The sequence below is a fragment of the Melospiza georgiana genome, chromosome 8 (assembly GCF_028018845.1).
Source record: "Melospiza georgiana isolate bMelGeo1 chromosome 8, bMelGeo1.pri, whole genome shotgun sequence".
NCBI lineage: Eukaryota > Metazoa > Chordata > Aves > Passeriformes > Passerellidae > Melospiza > Melospiza georgiana.
In genome coordinates, this window is record NC_080437.1 from 19,681,073 (window position 1) to 19,695,144 (window position 14,072).

Below are 14,072 nucleotides of genomic sequence, written 5' to 3' on the forward strand. Positions count from 1 at the left end.
CATCATGCTCCTGGTTTTGCAGTTAATCTTTTACTATTTCAGAGGTCTTGTTTTTGGATTTTGAATACAGTGTAGAAAATGCAGCCTGTTCTTTCTATTATACCTCTGGTTGCTGTGGTGGATTTTTGGTTTTTGAGTAGAATCTTTTTATGAATTGAAACTTTTAACCTTGGTCTCCTTTTTGTTCCCATATTTCAATTCAATCTCAGCACGTGCAAAGCTCACTGTTGTAAACACAACCTGTTTAATTCCAAGTGTTCTCTTTCCCATACTTGAGAAAAATCATCTGTCTTATAAATGCCTTTTGGGACCTATATCCATTTCAAGAATGAAAATTGAATTCAATTTGACTTCCTTCAAATGAGACTGAAAGTCATCAATAAAACTAGGCCTAAACATTGCAATTGATGAAAGAATTCACAACAAGTGTGTTTAACATTCAGTGAAACAGCTCATATAAATAAAATAATCCTTTATTAAACAAAAGATTGTCCCAGTGTTGGGCTCACTGGTTAATGTAAGTCTTCATCTTGATATGTACAGTGAAGAAAAGATGGCCTAAGAAGTTAGAAATGGATGAAGGCTGTTAACAATACTAAAGGCTATTTTTAGTTGGTGGAGCTGGAGTGGGGTGTGTTACTGTGCTGCAAGAAGTCTAATGTTATTCACTGAAGTGTCAACTCCTGCCTCTTAATATTGACCATCCCTGTTTTCTAAATCTCAGTAGTCAGACACCAGTAAATGCTTGGAGTCTCCCATCCTGGCAACAAATTATTAAAGACAGGGCTAAGCCCCAAAGTACAATATAGTTTCTCTTTACCAAAAATTCCAACTACTTCCTCTACAGTTAAATAAAATAGACTCAGTTTAGGAGGCCAAATCATTATTCAGGTACCCAAAATAAATGGCCCTGTTTTCTAAACAATGTTAGTTCCGCTGAAGCTTACTGATGCAATTGGACAATCTACACTCTTCAAACACTGCTTATTCTCCATTAATGCCAGTACAAAGTAACTGTAACTTGCCTTTCTGTGTTGAATGTCCCAGTCAGGGTTATGAAGTTAGGAAAGGAAATATGTCTGGAGTCAAGACAGGGTTTTTCTTTGCCAATACTTGCAATTTTTTTACTGTGTTTTTGGAACAATAATTGGGCTTAAACATTCAAAATGCTTATGTTTACAGTACTTGAAGTCCAATTTCTTAACGGTAGTTAATAATTGCTGTGGTGGGTTGACCTTGGCTGGATGCCAGGTGCCCACAAAGCAGCTGTATCACTCCCCTTCCCAGCTGGAGAGAGGAGGGAAAGTAAGATGGAAAATGGCTTGTATGTTGAGTTTATTTAAGCAGAAGTGAGTTTTCATGTTCACAAGCAAAGAGAAAAAAAAAAAAAAGGTTTATTCTCAACTTCCCATCAGTGACTGCTGTTGAGCCACTTCCTGGGAAGCAGGCCTTCAGCACATGGAACAGTAGGTATAGGAGGCAAGCATTGTAAATAACGAATTCCCTCCCTTCCTCCTCCTTTCCTTAGCTTATATGTCTACATTGACATTATATGGTATGGAATATCTGTTGTTAATTTGGGTCAGCTGGCCTAGTTTTGTGCCCTCCCAGGATCTTTCCCACCCCCAGCCCCTTGATGAGGGGAATGTTGGAGAGCTGATGCTGCCAGCTCTGCTCAGTGAGAGCCAGAGCTCTGGTGTGTTCCCAACTCCTCTGTAGCTGCCAGGGCAGAGCACAGCACTGTGAGGCTGCTGTGGGAGAAGGAGCTGCAGCTGAGCCAGGCCCAGTATGATTGTGTTACACAGCTGAGACCTCAATGAGCAAAGAGGTGGCAGGCAGCACCTTACAGGGATAAGACCCCAGGGCACCCTGAGTGCACTGGATCCCCCCAGTGAATTCCTTCTCTGTTGCAGATGCAGTATCTCCAGCCTTTACCAGGTAGCTGCATTTCCATGGATCCCTCTTCCTTTGTTGATGTCTATGGGTACATAGCCACCCCTCGCATTTGGAAACACAAGTCCTCCTTGACCTGGCGCCTTGGTCCTACACACTTGTTTGAAGAAGCCATTTCTGTGGAAACCATGGAAGTTATTATTAAGCTTGGCCCTCAGTATTGTAGCAACTTCCAAGCAGTACAGCTTCAAGGTATGTGACAATTCTCATATCTGCCACTGTTTGTTAGTGCAGCGTTCTTTCTATTCTTGTCATCTTCTATTAGTGTTCCAACTGTGTCTAGACATCACTCAAAAGTCTGGAAAATGGCATTACTGAATGTTGTACAAGACTGTAGTAAGATACATGAAGATCTTGTAATGTTCTGTGAATTGGATAGAAGGGTAGGAATCAAGCAGCAGAGAGAGATGAAGAGTAAAGAGGGACAGCATGTCCTCAGTTGCAAGGTTGTGATTTCTGTTGGACAAACTTTAAAGCAGAAGCTTTAAGTGAGGCATTCTGTATTAACGGGGGGGGGGGGGGGGGGGGAAGGCAGAAAGAGAAGTATGGAGTTTAACTGCAAATGCCTGCAGAATAAGAGAGAGGGGCAGGGGAGTAAGTTACATTCAATTTAATGAAGAGGCTTTTTAACTAAAGTATGCTGTTAGCTTCAATTATTAAACAGACAGACAAAACATTTCAGTTATTGATTACTCTTTGTCCAACAAGTAGTGCATTCCCCTCCATGCTAGAGCTTAGGATGAAATGGGATGGCCATTTCTCATTTGAAACCAACAAAATAATCTTTCTTGGTCATGCTCCAGCCTAAAAGAATACAAAACCACTGTCTGAGAGTACTCCTTCTGACAGAATGCTGTAAATATACACAAAAAGTTGCAAGTCAAGTGTGGGAAGGGGGTATTGAGAGAGAAATGGTGTCAAAATACAGCTCTGAAATAAAACATTACCTGTAGGAGTCAGAAAGATTTGATTTTTTGAATCATTGAGACTTTATGAAGTCTGAGGGACTTGTTTTCGGCATAGTTCTTCCCAGATGGACTTCAGTACTAATCACAGGTTGTGGCGATGTGACTCTAGGGATGCCCTGTTTAGGGGAGATCACTGAGCAACATATAAGATGTGATCTCCTAATTGTGAAATGATCTCACTCTCTGCACTCTCCCTATTTCCATCAAAACATCCAAAGAAACTCAGGCAAATGGAAATTTTGACTAAAAAGTTTTACACAGTCCCCCCAAATACTACAAGGAGGGGTTTTTTTTCCCCCTTAAAATGGTTTTTTGACCTTGTTGCAAACAGCAGTGGGAATTTTTGGCAGTGGTGTGTCCTGTCTCCCCACTATCTCATTGCTTCTTGTTAATCAGCTGCAGCTGTGCAGAGGCTTAGTCTGCAGACCAAGTGCTGCTGGAAGGGAATTGGTGACACAGTCTTGAGGCATTTTATTTATTGTCAATCTTCATGTGGTGTGTGAACTAATTTTTTGTCTAAAAGGGCAGTGTTACCAGCATTAGTAAACAGTTTTGCAACTCAGCTGTTTTCCCAGTCTATAAAACTGTTAAAAATACAACATGACTTTTTTTTTTAAATAAAGATACATACAGTTTTTCCAAGTATGAGAATGAATAGGAAATTCTTTAAAGAAATGCATAAGAGAATTTCATACTAAACTGCTGAACCTGGTACTATTGAGAAATTTCCCAAATGTTGTGAGTTGGCAGCCCTGAACTTTTGCCTCTGCTCTCCTTCCACACAAATCTTTGCTTTGAGTACCCCAATAAAGTTCTCAGAAACAGAAGGCCTCTGAAATGTTTTCTGTGTTCAGAAAGTTTGTTTATACTGTGTGGGCAGAGAGAGGGGTTTATTATGGACATTTCTGAGCTCCATGAGATGTTATGAGAGGATACAGAATCAAGGCAAAGCAGTTACCAGGGGACGCAGCCATGTGCTGGTGATGCGAGCTGCCATGGCCTGTGTTGCAAAGGGTGAATGCTTTTTCATGGTTATAGTTAAGACAAAGTAAAATTATTTCCTAAACATTCGTTTCCTCCAGTTATTTTTCACCTGCCTCTCTCCTGTCTTGCATAAGGCACAGTGAAGTTCCTTCAGACATTCACAGCCTTTGTTGTTTTAGGTGAGGACCAGTGCAGTGATCGTATCATCGCACCTCTGGTGGCAGAAGAGAAGATTTCTTTTGGAATCAATGCCGTGTGCTCATCTCTCACTACAGTCCAAGATATAAAGAGCTCTTACAATGAAGTGGATGGTCGGCTGATTGCCAAAGAGGTCACAAATTTCCCTTTCTTAAACAAGCTTTCTCTAGCTTCTAAGAGCCAAATTTGGCTTCTAAGAAGCCAAAACAGCTTCTCAGTTTCCAAGAGCCAAATTTCTGACTTTGTCTTACCTGTGTACCTTCAGAGATTTCTTTTTTCCATTCCTTAACTTTGTTCTACTCATAGGTTAATTTTCATCTATTAAAAGCATTTTTTAAAACAGGAACAGAAGCCATAATTTTCAGATTTTAGCATAATTCATTTCAGTCTGTGTTTTCTTAATGTCTTCACAGGGACTTTTTACATGCTATTCTATTGTTCTTTCTAATACCAGGTCTATTGAGATATGAAAGTAGTGGCATTGAAGGATGTTGTTGGTGGGTGAATATTTGTCCTTACAATCAAATTTTTATCACTTATTAGTCTAAAATTATTAAAATAATTTAAACTATTAGAGCATTCATTTTTTAGCATCCCTGATACTATCAAAAATTTTCCTAAAGTGCCTTTTATCTGTTTCAGATTGGGATTAATTCTCGGGACAGTTCAACTCCAATATTCCTGGCTAAGAATATTGCTGGACACCTCTCAGGTTCCTTGAGAACCATTGGGTCAGTTGCTGTGGGCCAATATGGTAAATGCACTTGTCTTAATGATTAATATTCTTTTAAGAGTGAAGCTTTATTCTGTCCAATAATAGATTGTCTGTGTGACCTCCTGGTAGAGTAACAGTGCAATTTCCTAGGGGTGAGAGTGTTCCAGTCCTCCCCAGCAGCCACCAGCCTGAACTTTATTGGGGGCCCTGCCATTCTCCTGGGTCTCATTGCTAAGGCCCACGATGACCACACCATGTATGCAGCTGTCAAAGTCCTCAACTCCATCCTCAACAGCAGCCCCTTGAGTGCAAAACTGATGAGGCACATCCATGGATACCAGGTAGACACACTTTTGTTCATTCATGCTGGTTATAGTCTTTCCCTTGTAGATATTTACCCCCAAATTTGTCAGTGGGAATGAACCAAACATATCCTGACTCTAGCCACGTGTGGTTGGAACTTAGCAAGTTAGGAGGGGGATAGAGGATGGTTGTCTACTTCCTGTGCTCACAGTTCCTGGGAGCCTCTCTAACAGTTTTCTGCTGAAGGAAATGTGAGGGCAGATGCCTCTTGTATCAGACATGATTTAATACACTAAGTAAGCCAGAGCAGCAGATTTGTGACTGACCCACTCTTCACCTTTTACCAACACACTTGATCCCACACACAAAAGACCACTTCTCAGGCAGCTTTGCCTCCTCCCCTTGGCTCATCCAGCCTCAGATTGCTCTTTACAGACTGCCCAGTGTAGGGCTGACAATGAATTACTATGGCTCAGTCTTCACTGTGTATGAGGAGTTGTGCTGATGTAAATAAGTGCTGTCCGAATTGCATCGATTAGGTCGGTCCCAAATTAATTTTTAAACCTGAAAGCTATGCAGATTGAAGATTTTGGTTGTATGTAAAGTATAAATATGTAATATTGGATGGATTGAGGCTCAAGTATGAAGTTTCAGTTTAGTATCATTTACTTTGTGCTGTGTAGGTGAAGCAGAGAGCTCTGAAGGAACAGACAAGACTCTTTAATATAGAAGGTTCCAAACAAGACCCTCAACATTAGAGTTTCATTAATGATTTATTATAAACCTTCCATTTTCCCCACATGCAAATTGTTCATCAATTGATCACAATTTATATGAATATGTTTATCCTACTTAGCTACTGCTTGCCCAATCCTTTCCTGTAGGTCAATGCCTGTCTTTGTATTGAGTATGAGCTGTTCTTTTGATTTTTTGCTACATAGTGTTCTCTCCAAGTTATCATTATATTGCAATGGAGTGAAGTTTTTTTTAACAGCCGAGTAATATATGTCTTGATATGTATTTTCAAATTGATTTCTATTTTTCCCAACCTGCTCAAAATGTAATGGCTTTCTGAACATTCTTCTCACAGTATGGAGAAATTGTTGGATAATCAAAGGTAGGCTCAGTTGAGAAACTGGCCATGTTTCACTAATGTTTTTCATTTGGGGAGGTAAAATTTAGTATTTTTTAAATTAACACAATTTATAAGCAATTAAGAATACATCCATTAATAATAGAATAACATAGAACACTACTGTGGTTATTTACAGTTATATTTGTCTGTCTATTTCCATTCAACATAATATGGCACATATTTTCCTCCTGTTCAATGCCACAGAGTTGCCAACTCCTTAAAAAATGCATCCTTAGACATTCTGCATGAAATTTTATGTCTGGACTGAAATCTTCATTTTCCTCATGATGCTTATGCAAAATGCATGCATGCATGACCACTACGTGTGATTAAACTATATGGTGGTCTTGAATTAAATAGAGATTTATACTTGGCAGATACTTATTCAGTCTTCTCTTTTCAGTTGCTGAGCTATCTATTGAAGAGGAAAACTCAGCTGCTAAACAACAGGATTTTACAGTTAATATTCTCCTTAGTGGGCACAGCTGAGCTGGGCTTTGAGTCTTCTGTCATCAAGAATTATAGTGCATTCCAGTATGTTCTCTGCAACTTTGAGGTAAAACTGTTCATATTGCTCTGTGGGTTTGGCTGTATTAAAGATGGCTTTATAATACAAGATTTGGTATGTTCATAGCATCTCCTGGATCCAATATTTGTGTGTTGTGCTTTTTCACAGTGTGGGCCCCCAGGTCTGCAGGAACACTCCCGAGGGTCTGATGCTCAGGGCTAGAACTGGAGCTGCAGCTCCCTGCACGAGCAGGGACTGCCCAGTGCCTGCAGGCTGCATTACAGAAACACTCAAAGTTTATAATGCTCTCCTCCCCAAATAGTTTTAACAGTTTCTCGGATGCAGCTACTGTTCTCGCAGCTCAGCAGAGCAGTAAAACCTCTGCTTTCCTTTGTCTTTCAGCTTTGGATGAAAGCACCAGAAAATCTTGACCTTGTTCTTCTTTCCCATCTTGTGGAGATCTTGCAGTCCTCCAGGTATAAACTTCTGTTTGAATCAGAAACCTGAGGGGAAAATGCATCTGTAACCTGAGCTGGAACTCTGAGGTGGATATGAAGGGTCTAATCCCAGTTGCAATCAGAGGATTCTAAGAGTGAATCATTCATGTATTGTTCTTTCAAGCCTGGAGTTAGTGATTTGATCAACCCCTTGGGGGAGAGCCTGGGAAAAGATATCTGGTTACCTGGTTCATGTGGAACCGCTGCTGTAAAATGCAAGTTTAAATATCTGCTGGGGAGGGGAAATCTTAATGTTTGAATTGACTATGAATTTTTTTTTAAATATATTATTGAAGTTGTGTTTAAAATCAAAACACAACCCCTTTATCAGCATTCTTAATCATCTGGACTGGAGTTGAATGTGTTTAAAGAGACAAAGCATGGCAGAGGGACTGAGTAAAGCTAGATTCCTACTTTTTTGCAGAGCTGTCTGGTTCCCCTTGCTAAGTTTTACAGGAATAGTTTTTTTTGCTACCAACTTGCTGCTTGAAAATGCAGTAATGTTTTCTTTGAGTTTGTTGGAATGCAGCAGTTTCTGGGGGAGAGGGCAAAAAAGAAGAGTAGAACACACAAAGTAGTCTTCCCATCTCCATCACTGATACATGTTCAATTTGTCTGACTATGTTTTAAATGGTATAAAGACAGTATTAGAAGCCAAAAGTGCCAAGTATCAGTACAACCTGAGAATCATTTTAGCTGAAACTCTGCAAATTTGGTCATTTCTAGTAGAAACCTTTAATAGTCCCTGTGTTGTTTTTACAGAGATGCGTGTCAGAATATTGCAATTGCCTACCAGGTGCAAATGGTGCCCAAGGTTGTTTTCCTTTTCAATGATCCTGAAATCAGCAGCTCCAAGATCACTGTGGCCTGCACTATCCTGTCCCATCTCTTGCAAGGATACTTTAATACAAGGGATGTTCTCAGGTAACCCTCAAGGCCTATAGCTTTTCCTCAGATTGCAGATGAGCTATGCTTATGCTAGTGTTGGAGAGAGCTTGGCAGTAGAGCTTCCCTCACCTTGTCTTTGGTAGAATGCCAGATCTTTGGCAACTGCAGGATCCCCTGGTGAAAAATTGATGGAAAACTTTATCATTCACTCCAACCTTATATTTGTGTGAAGATGAATATGGTGATTCCTGTTATAATGGTGGCACAGACAGTTCTGTAGGTACGACTGGGATTACTCAAATATGTACTTAATATTTAGTTTCATTAAAGCCTTGTCCCTAAAGTATCACTACAGTATTACAATTTGGCCCCAAAGAACAGTGTACCTAATCCTGTTGGTTTGGCTTATATCCCAGTAACAATCCTTTTTGTTCCTGAATTTCAATCAGTTATGTTAGTCAGGATTTCATTAAGCATAGCATTTAAATCCTTGTTTGCTCTTCATAGAATGCGAGAACTGCTTCATTTTATATTCACAGCCTAATTGTATCAACCTGCAAGATATCAACTGAGGGAAGTCCACATAGTGCTGGCTGTAGCCACCTAATTCCCAGGGAAATGCACTGCACAGATGGAAGCTCTATTTCTAAAGCTCTGTTTTAATAAAATGTAAAAACAGAGTTGCATGTCAAATCTGTGGACGCTGCCTTTTGCTCTGTTGGAGAGTATGAGCATCTCTAATAGTTAACTGTGGAGTAAGCTCATACAAGAACTTGGTGTTTTCCAGCTCTTTTGTGACTGTATGCTCCTGGATATACGTTATTTATGTATATATTCCTACCCTGGGCTTGTAGGAATTAGTCTGTTTCTTTTTCATATAGGTGGTGAGACAGGTGAGAGTTGTGGATTTAGTGTATCAAATTAGTTGTATTTTAAGAGTGTGAATGGGAATTTTTTTCTTAAATAATCATGATTTGTTATTCCATGATAACATGATTAGTTGTCGGGCCCATGGATGCTGAGAGTGGGCAGAGACAGCCCTCTGTCCCTGTCCTTCTGGCCCCCGGACAGCAGAGACTGTAACAGGCTCTCAGCAGCACTGAGAGGTGCTGGAGCTTCTGCTGGTCCCAGATTTGGGCTTCCAGAGGGAATTGCTGTGTGGTGCAATCTATTCCTGCAGAACAACTGGTGTTCTGTCCCTTAAGAAATATCCTTCTTGTGGGCAGGAGGAGATTGTGCACTTTCCCTAAATGCGTATATATCGCGTTAATCTTTCTATCCTTAGAACCAGCTAATGTGTCAAAATAAACTACAGGTGAAAAAAGGAAGCCAGTCCCCCTCACTGTGGACCAGCTAAAGTTTCTCTGTTCTCCTCTATATGCTTGGAAGCCAAGTGGTAATAACAGTGAAATTACAATGCCATAGGCTGCTCAGAATCTTTCATATAAACTGAGTGCTTTACTCAGTAATCCTTTCCTCTTGGTGAAAGACCTTTAAAGTGGAGAAAATGTTTCCATATCAGAATATATTTTACTTTGATTTTTAGATAGTTTCATTGATCAAAATATAAGAAAGATAAACTATTAGAGAGCATCCAAAGAAGGGCCACGAAGATGAAGAGCCTTGAGGGGAAGCCAGATGAGGAGATCTGAGGTCACTTGGTCTGTTCAGCATGGTCAAGAGGAGACTGAGGACAGACCTCACTGCAGTTACAGCTTCCTCTGAGGGGAAGAGAATGGGCAGGCACTGATCTCTGCTCTGGGGTGACAGTGACAGGACCCCAGAGAATGGCCTGAAGTTGTCAGGGGAGGTTTAGGTTGGGTATTAGAAAAAGGCTCTTCCCCCAGAGGGTGGTCAGGCACTGGAACCGGTTTTCCAGGCAAGTGGTGACAGCACCAAGGCTGACAGAGAACAAGAAGTGTTTGAACAATGCTCTCAGGCACAAGTGTGACTCTTGGATTGTCCTGCTGAGGGCCAGGAGTTGGGCTTTTATGATCCTTGTGGTTACCTTCCAACACAGCACAGTCTGTGACTTTTTAATTTACTTCCTAGTTTATGGAGTTTTCATCCTATCTCTGAAATGGCTAGAGTTTCTAATCAGGGTTCTTAAGTCACTGTTAACCAGTATGCAGCTTTGCATATAACCTCCAAGTAAGTAAATTAATCTTTCTGTTGACCACAACTGCTTCACTCTTTCTCTGCTAGGATTGGATTGTTCCTTGTTTACACCTTGAAACCTTCTTCTGTGGACGAAAATCAGATTTACCAGGACAGTGTGGCTGAGAGGCCCACTGAAGGTGAGGAGCTGCCTTTGGGGTATGTGTTGTGATAGTTCAACTACAGGATTTCCCTCCTCCCCCAGGACCTAATTGCAATATTAGTGCTTCTGCCTAATTGCAATATTATTGCTTCTGCCTTCTGCTGCAGGAAGAGACAAAATTCAAATTCCTTCATATGGAAAGGGACAGGCTGCACTGAGGTGACCCTTTGCTCTCTCTCTGCCAATAAACCAGCAGTACTTTTGCTGCATTGTTCAGAGCCAACACAATGCTGGATTTTAGATATACACAGAGAGAAAGGACATTAAATTGAGATAACCCCAAACCAACCTACTAGGCTGTTACAAGGAATAAAATTTCAATGGACAATCCTGGATTTTCTGTAAACATTTCCAGTTGTAGCAAATAATAATGAGGAGCTCTGCACCTCTTAAAGTGGCTGTGTATTTGTCAGGTTCATGTGGAGGAGCATCCAGTCTTTTGGCCCTTTCACTGGGATCTTTCAGTTGAGGCTTTATTGTTACTGCACCTCTAAACAACAGATCATATTGAGGTGACAGTGGGAACTACAGTTTGTAAATAGACATCTCAGCTGGGCAATACAAGTCAGATTGCCTGTTTATATTTCTCTCCCTAGTTAACCTGAGATATTGTTCACCATGCAGTGTTAATGAGTTTTAAGAGAGAGGACTTGGGCAATGTAAGCACTGGTTGTTTATTATGTTAGCAGGAATCCTTATGTCTAAAATTTGACATCTGCATCTTTTTACTTTGCAAAAACCAGATAGAAGTACTTCTATGGGGCTAATTGGGTGCAAACAAAATTGTTCACCAAAGCAATGGAACAATGGAACATCTTTTGTCTGTTCTTTATTCTTTATTGCTTTCTGATATTTGTAGCCTTAAACCAAACATCTGGAAGGACAATCTGTCTTCGAAACCAGCTACTGAGGATGCTGTTAGATGTAATACGCTCAGACAAACTTCAGCTGTCCTCTGAGTAAGTAGAAACGTTTAGGAAGTGTCTCTGTCTCCCAGATTTTTCATCGTCCTAGTGCTTAACCAGGACTAAACACACTGATAATATTTGAACTTCAACAGATACTAAGTAAGAGCAGACTGGATTCAGAGACTTTTTTGTCAGCGATTTATCTGGCATTCACACAGCTATGTGGTCTGATAACACATCTTATATCCATTTTGGGAAAAGTCTCATGTTTTTAGAAAATACAGTGAAGGGGGAGCTTGGATATTGATGCTTCTGCTGCATATCAGAGGTTGAAGAAACCCCTGTCTCTGAAATCTGTCTCTGAAAATCAAGTCAATCTAATATGGGATTACTTGCCCTGCTCTATCGGAACCATCAGAATGCCATTATTATAATTCTGCCTTTCATAACTGAAAGGCAGATTTCATAGTGCTGGGAGCTGTAATTGTGCATTTTTATTAGTTAGCACATCTTGGACTTGAAAATTTAAACCAGAATTTTGAATTTCATAGCTTGAAAAATCTGGTCTGTGACGTCGTTTGCCTTGGTTATTGATACAGACTCTCAGAAGGGGCTTCACATTAATGAACTGTTGTGCCTGACAGCAGTAGAAGGTTAGATGTAGCAGGAATTGAATGACTTCAGCTGTGTGGATGAGCCTGTGATTCTCTAAGGGTACACCTTTAATGAGATTTTTTTTTTCTAGAGAAACATGAGGTTCTAAATCACTTCAAGATAATCTTATCTAATACCTCCTTTCTGTCTTCCATCATTTCCTTCCATGTGTTTTCATTTACCTGTTTTTCCTAGGGAAAAAGAGAAGACATTTTTGGCGCTGGGGCCAGACTGGTTTCTGCTGTTCACACAGAGCTACCTGCACTTCAGCACAGTTGTCCTGGGAATCAAACTGCTCCTGTGCTTCCTGCACAATCGTTTGCTGCTGAACAAATTCAAGGAGGGGATAGTGGCTGGGCGTTGGCTGGAAAACAGCTCTGCAGGGTTGAACATCCTAATGGGTATGTGCTGTTTACCATTCCAAAACACTGCCCTTATCCAGCACAGTGATAGAAAATCACTGTGCACATGATAGGAGGATTCCCACTGATCTCAGTAGACCAAGAGTTAAAATTACTTTCTAGGGCAAATTTGTCCTGGTACTCCAGCATTTCTGTGCTGAAAAGTGGAAGGCATTACTCCTCCCTTGCAGGTAATTAGCAATTCTGATTAGATGGGCCTTTTTGTGTTGCACAAAATCAGGCTACCTGATAAACCTGTAAGGTGTTCAGATGTCAACTTGTTCTGAATTGTTTCTTAAAGATTTGTTCAGCCTGCTTTTTGATAATTAGACCTGGGGATCTGAGAAAGGGAGGAGAAAGGAAGAAGAACAATTCAGGGAGAAAGCCCTTTAACAAAAGTGATAGTGGTAAAAATTGTTATCTGTTAGTCTGGAGGTGTTTTTTAAACTGTTGATGCTGCAGCCTAGCAGACTACTGTATTCTGGGACAGAGACAAGTATAAAATTGTGTCAGTAATCCTTCTGCTGATATGACATTCATTTTTAGACACTTTCATTTTCTTTTCCTTTACAGATAATTTAAAAAGTCATCCTCCAGTGTCTGACAATGGCTACTTCTTGATTTTTGGATTTTCTGTATTGCAAAGATGTCTCACTGATCATGTTCACATCCCTGAGATCTACTTGGTTGTGGCAGAGCTCTTTCTGGCAACTCCACCATCCGAACCACCTGAAGCAGTCAAGGTATGAAAAAAAAAAAATAGCAGACAGGCACCTGAAGCTGCTATTGCATTACTGTTTTGACATTTTATGCCCTTTTCCATGAGATGATTTTCAGGCATGTCAACCCTACCTGGGCTTTGTAATAATAAAAACTATTCATACTTTTTAAATTAAGTTAATTAACTTTTATTTAAGAAAATTTACGTTCAGAGCAACCTTGTTCATGCAGATGTTAAATGCAAACTTAATAGGAGAGAAAGGAACTGCTGGAGGTAGACACATGTTGGTTTTGTTCTGATGTAGAGAGAGTAGGCATTGTTCTTGTCATGTAAATTGTATCATGTACAATTCCCATCTCTTAATGAAATCTTTCCTCCTGTGTAGAAAGATCTTGAGTCTATGTTGCAGTGGATCTTGCAGCACCACCATAGAGAGAATGTCCTCAAATCTGGTTTGTGTGCAGAGGCAGCTGTGTTACTGCTGGAAATGGTTAGATTCACTGTGGACAAGGTAAGTGTCATTGCAAGGACAGTACAGTGTGAGAGGCTGAATAAAGAGCCCAGGTGTGAGAGATGCTGGTGACAGCCTGTGCCTGTAATCCCTGTAATCCCTAGGCCTGCTCTGCCCTCAGAGGGCAACACTGAACAGGGGCACAACTACTACTGCCCTGGTTATGCAGCACAGGATGTGATGGGCTCGTGGTTGAGAGAGACCAGAGGCACATCTTGCCCACAACAGCACTCAGTTTTTTCATTCTTGATGATGACTCTGGTTGGGTGTATCTTCAGTCTGCAACGTGGGGTTGGCTACTGGTGCCTTGTCTGAATTTGTGGCTGTGTCATGCTTGCTTAGGAATACCTGAAGAGGACCAAAGATAAGCTTTTACAAAGATAGCTTTTATGAATGAGAGGAATGCTG

The 14,072-nt window shown here is 40.6% G+C and overlaps 1 protein-coding gene across 1 annotated transcript in view; it reads left to right on the plus strand.

Moving 5' to 3' along the window:
* The window catches only part of WDFY4 (WDFY family member 4), a 108,373-nt gene that overhangs the window by 29,905 nt on the left and 64,396 nt on the right, over nt 1-14,072 (plus strand). The window contains exons 19-30 of the mRNA XM_058029118.1: nt 1,914-2,145; nt 4,085-4,236; nt 4,746-4,857; nt 4,969-5,159; nt 6,660-6,812; nt 7,167-7,240; nt 8,024-8,185; nt 10,355-10,446; nt 11,329-11,428; nt 12,227-12,432; nt 13,006-13,175; nt 13,539-13,664. Coding sequence (XP_057885101.1) covers nt 1,914-2,145; nt 4,085-4,236; nt 4,746-4,857; nt 4,969-5,159; nt 6,660-6,812; nt 7,167-7,240; nt 8,024-8,185; nt 10,355-10,446; nt 11,329-11,428; nt 12,227-12,432; nt 13,006-13,175; nt 13,539-13,664 — 1,770 coding nt within the window. The remainder of the gene's footprint in view (nt 1-1,913; nt 2,146-4,084; nt 4,237-4,745; nt 4,858-4,968; nt 5,160-6,659; nt 6,813-7,166; nt 7,241-8,023; nt 8,186-10,354; nt 10,447-11,328; nt 11,429-12,226; nt 12,433-13,005; nt 13,176-13,538; nt 13,665-14,072) is intronic.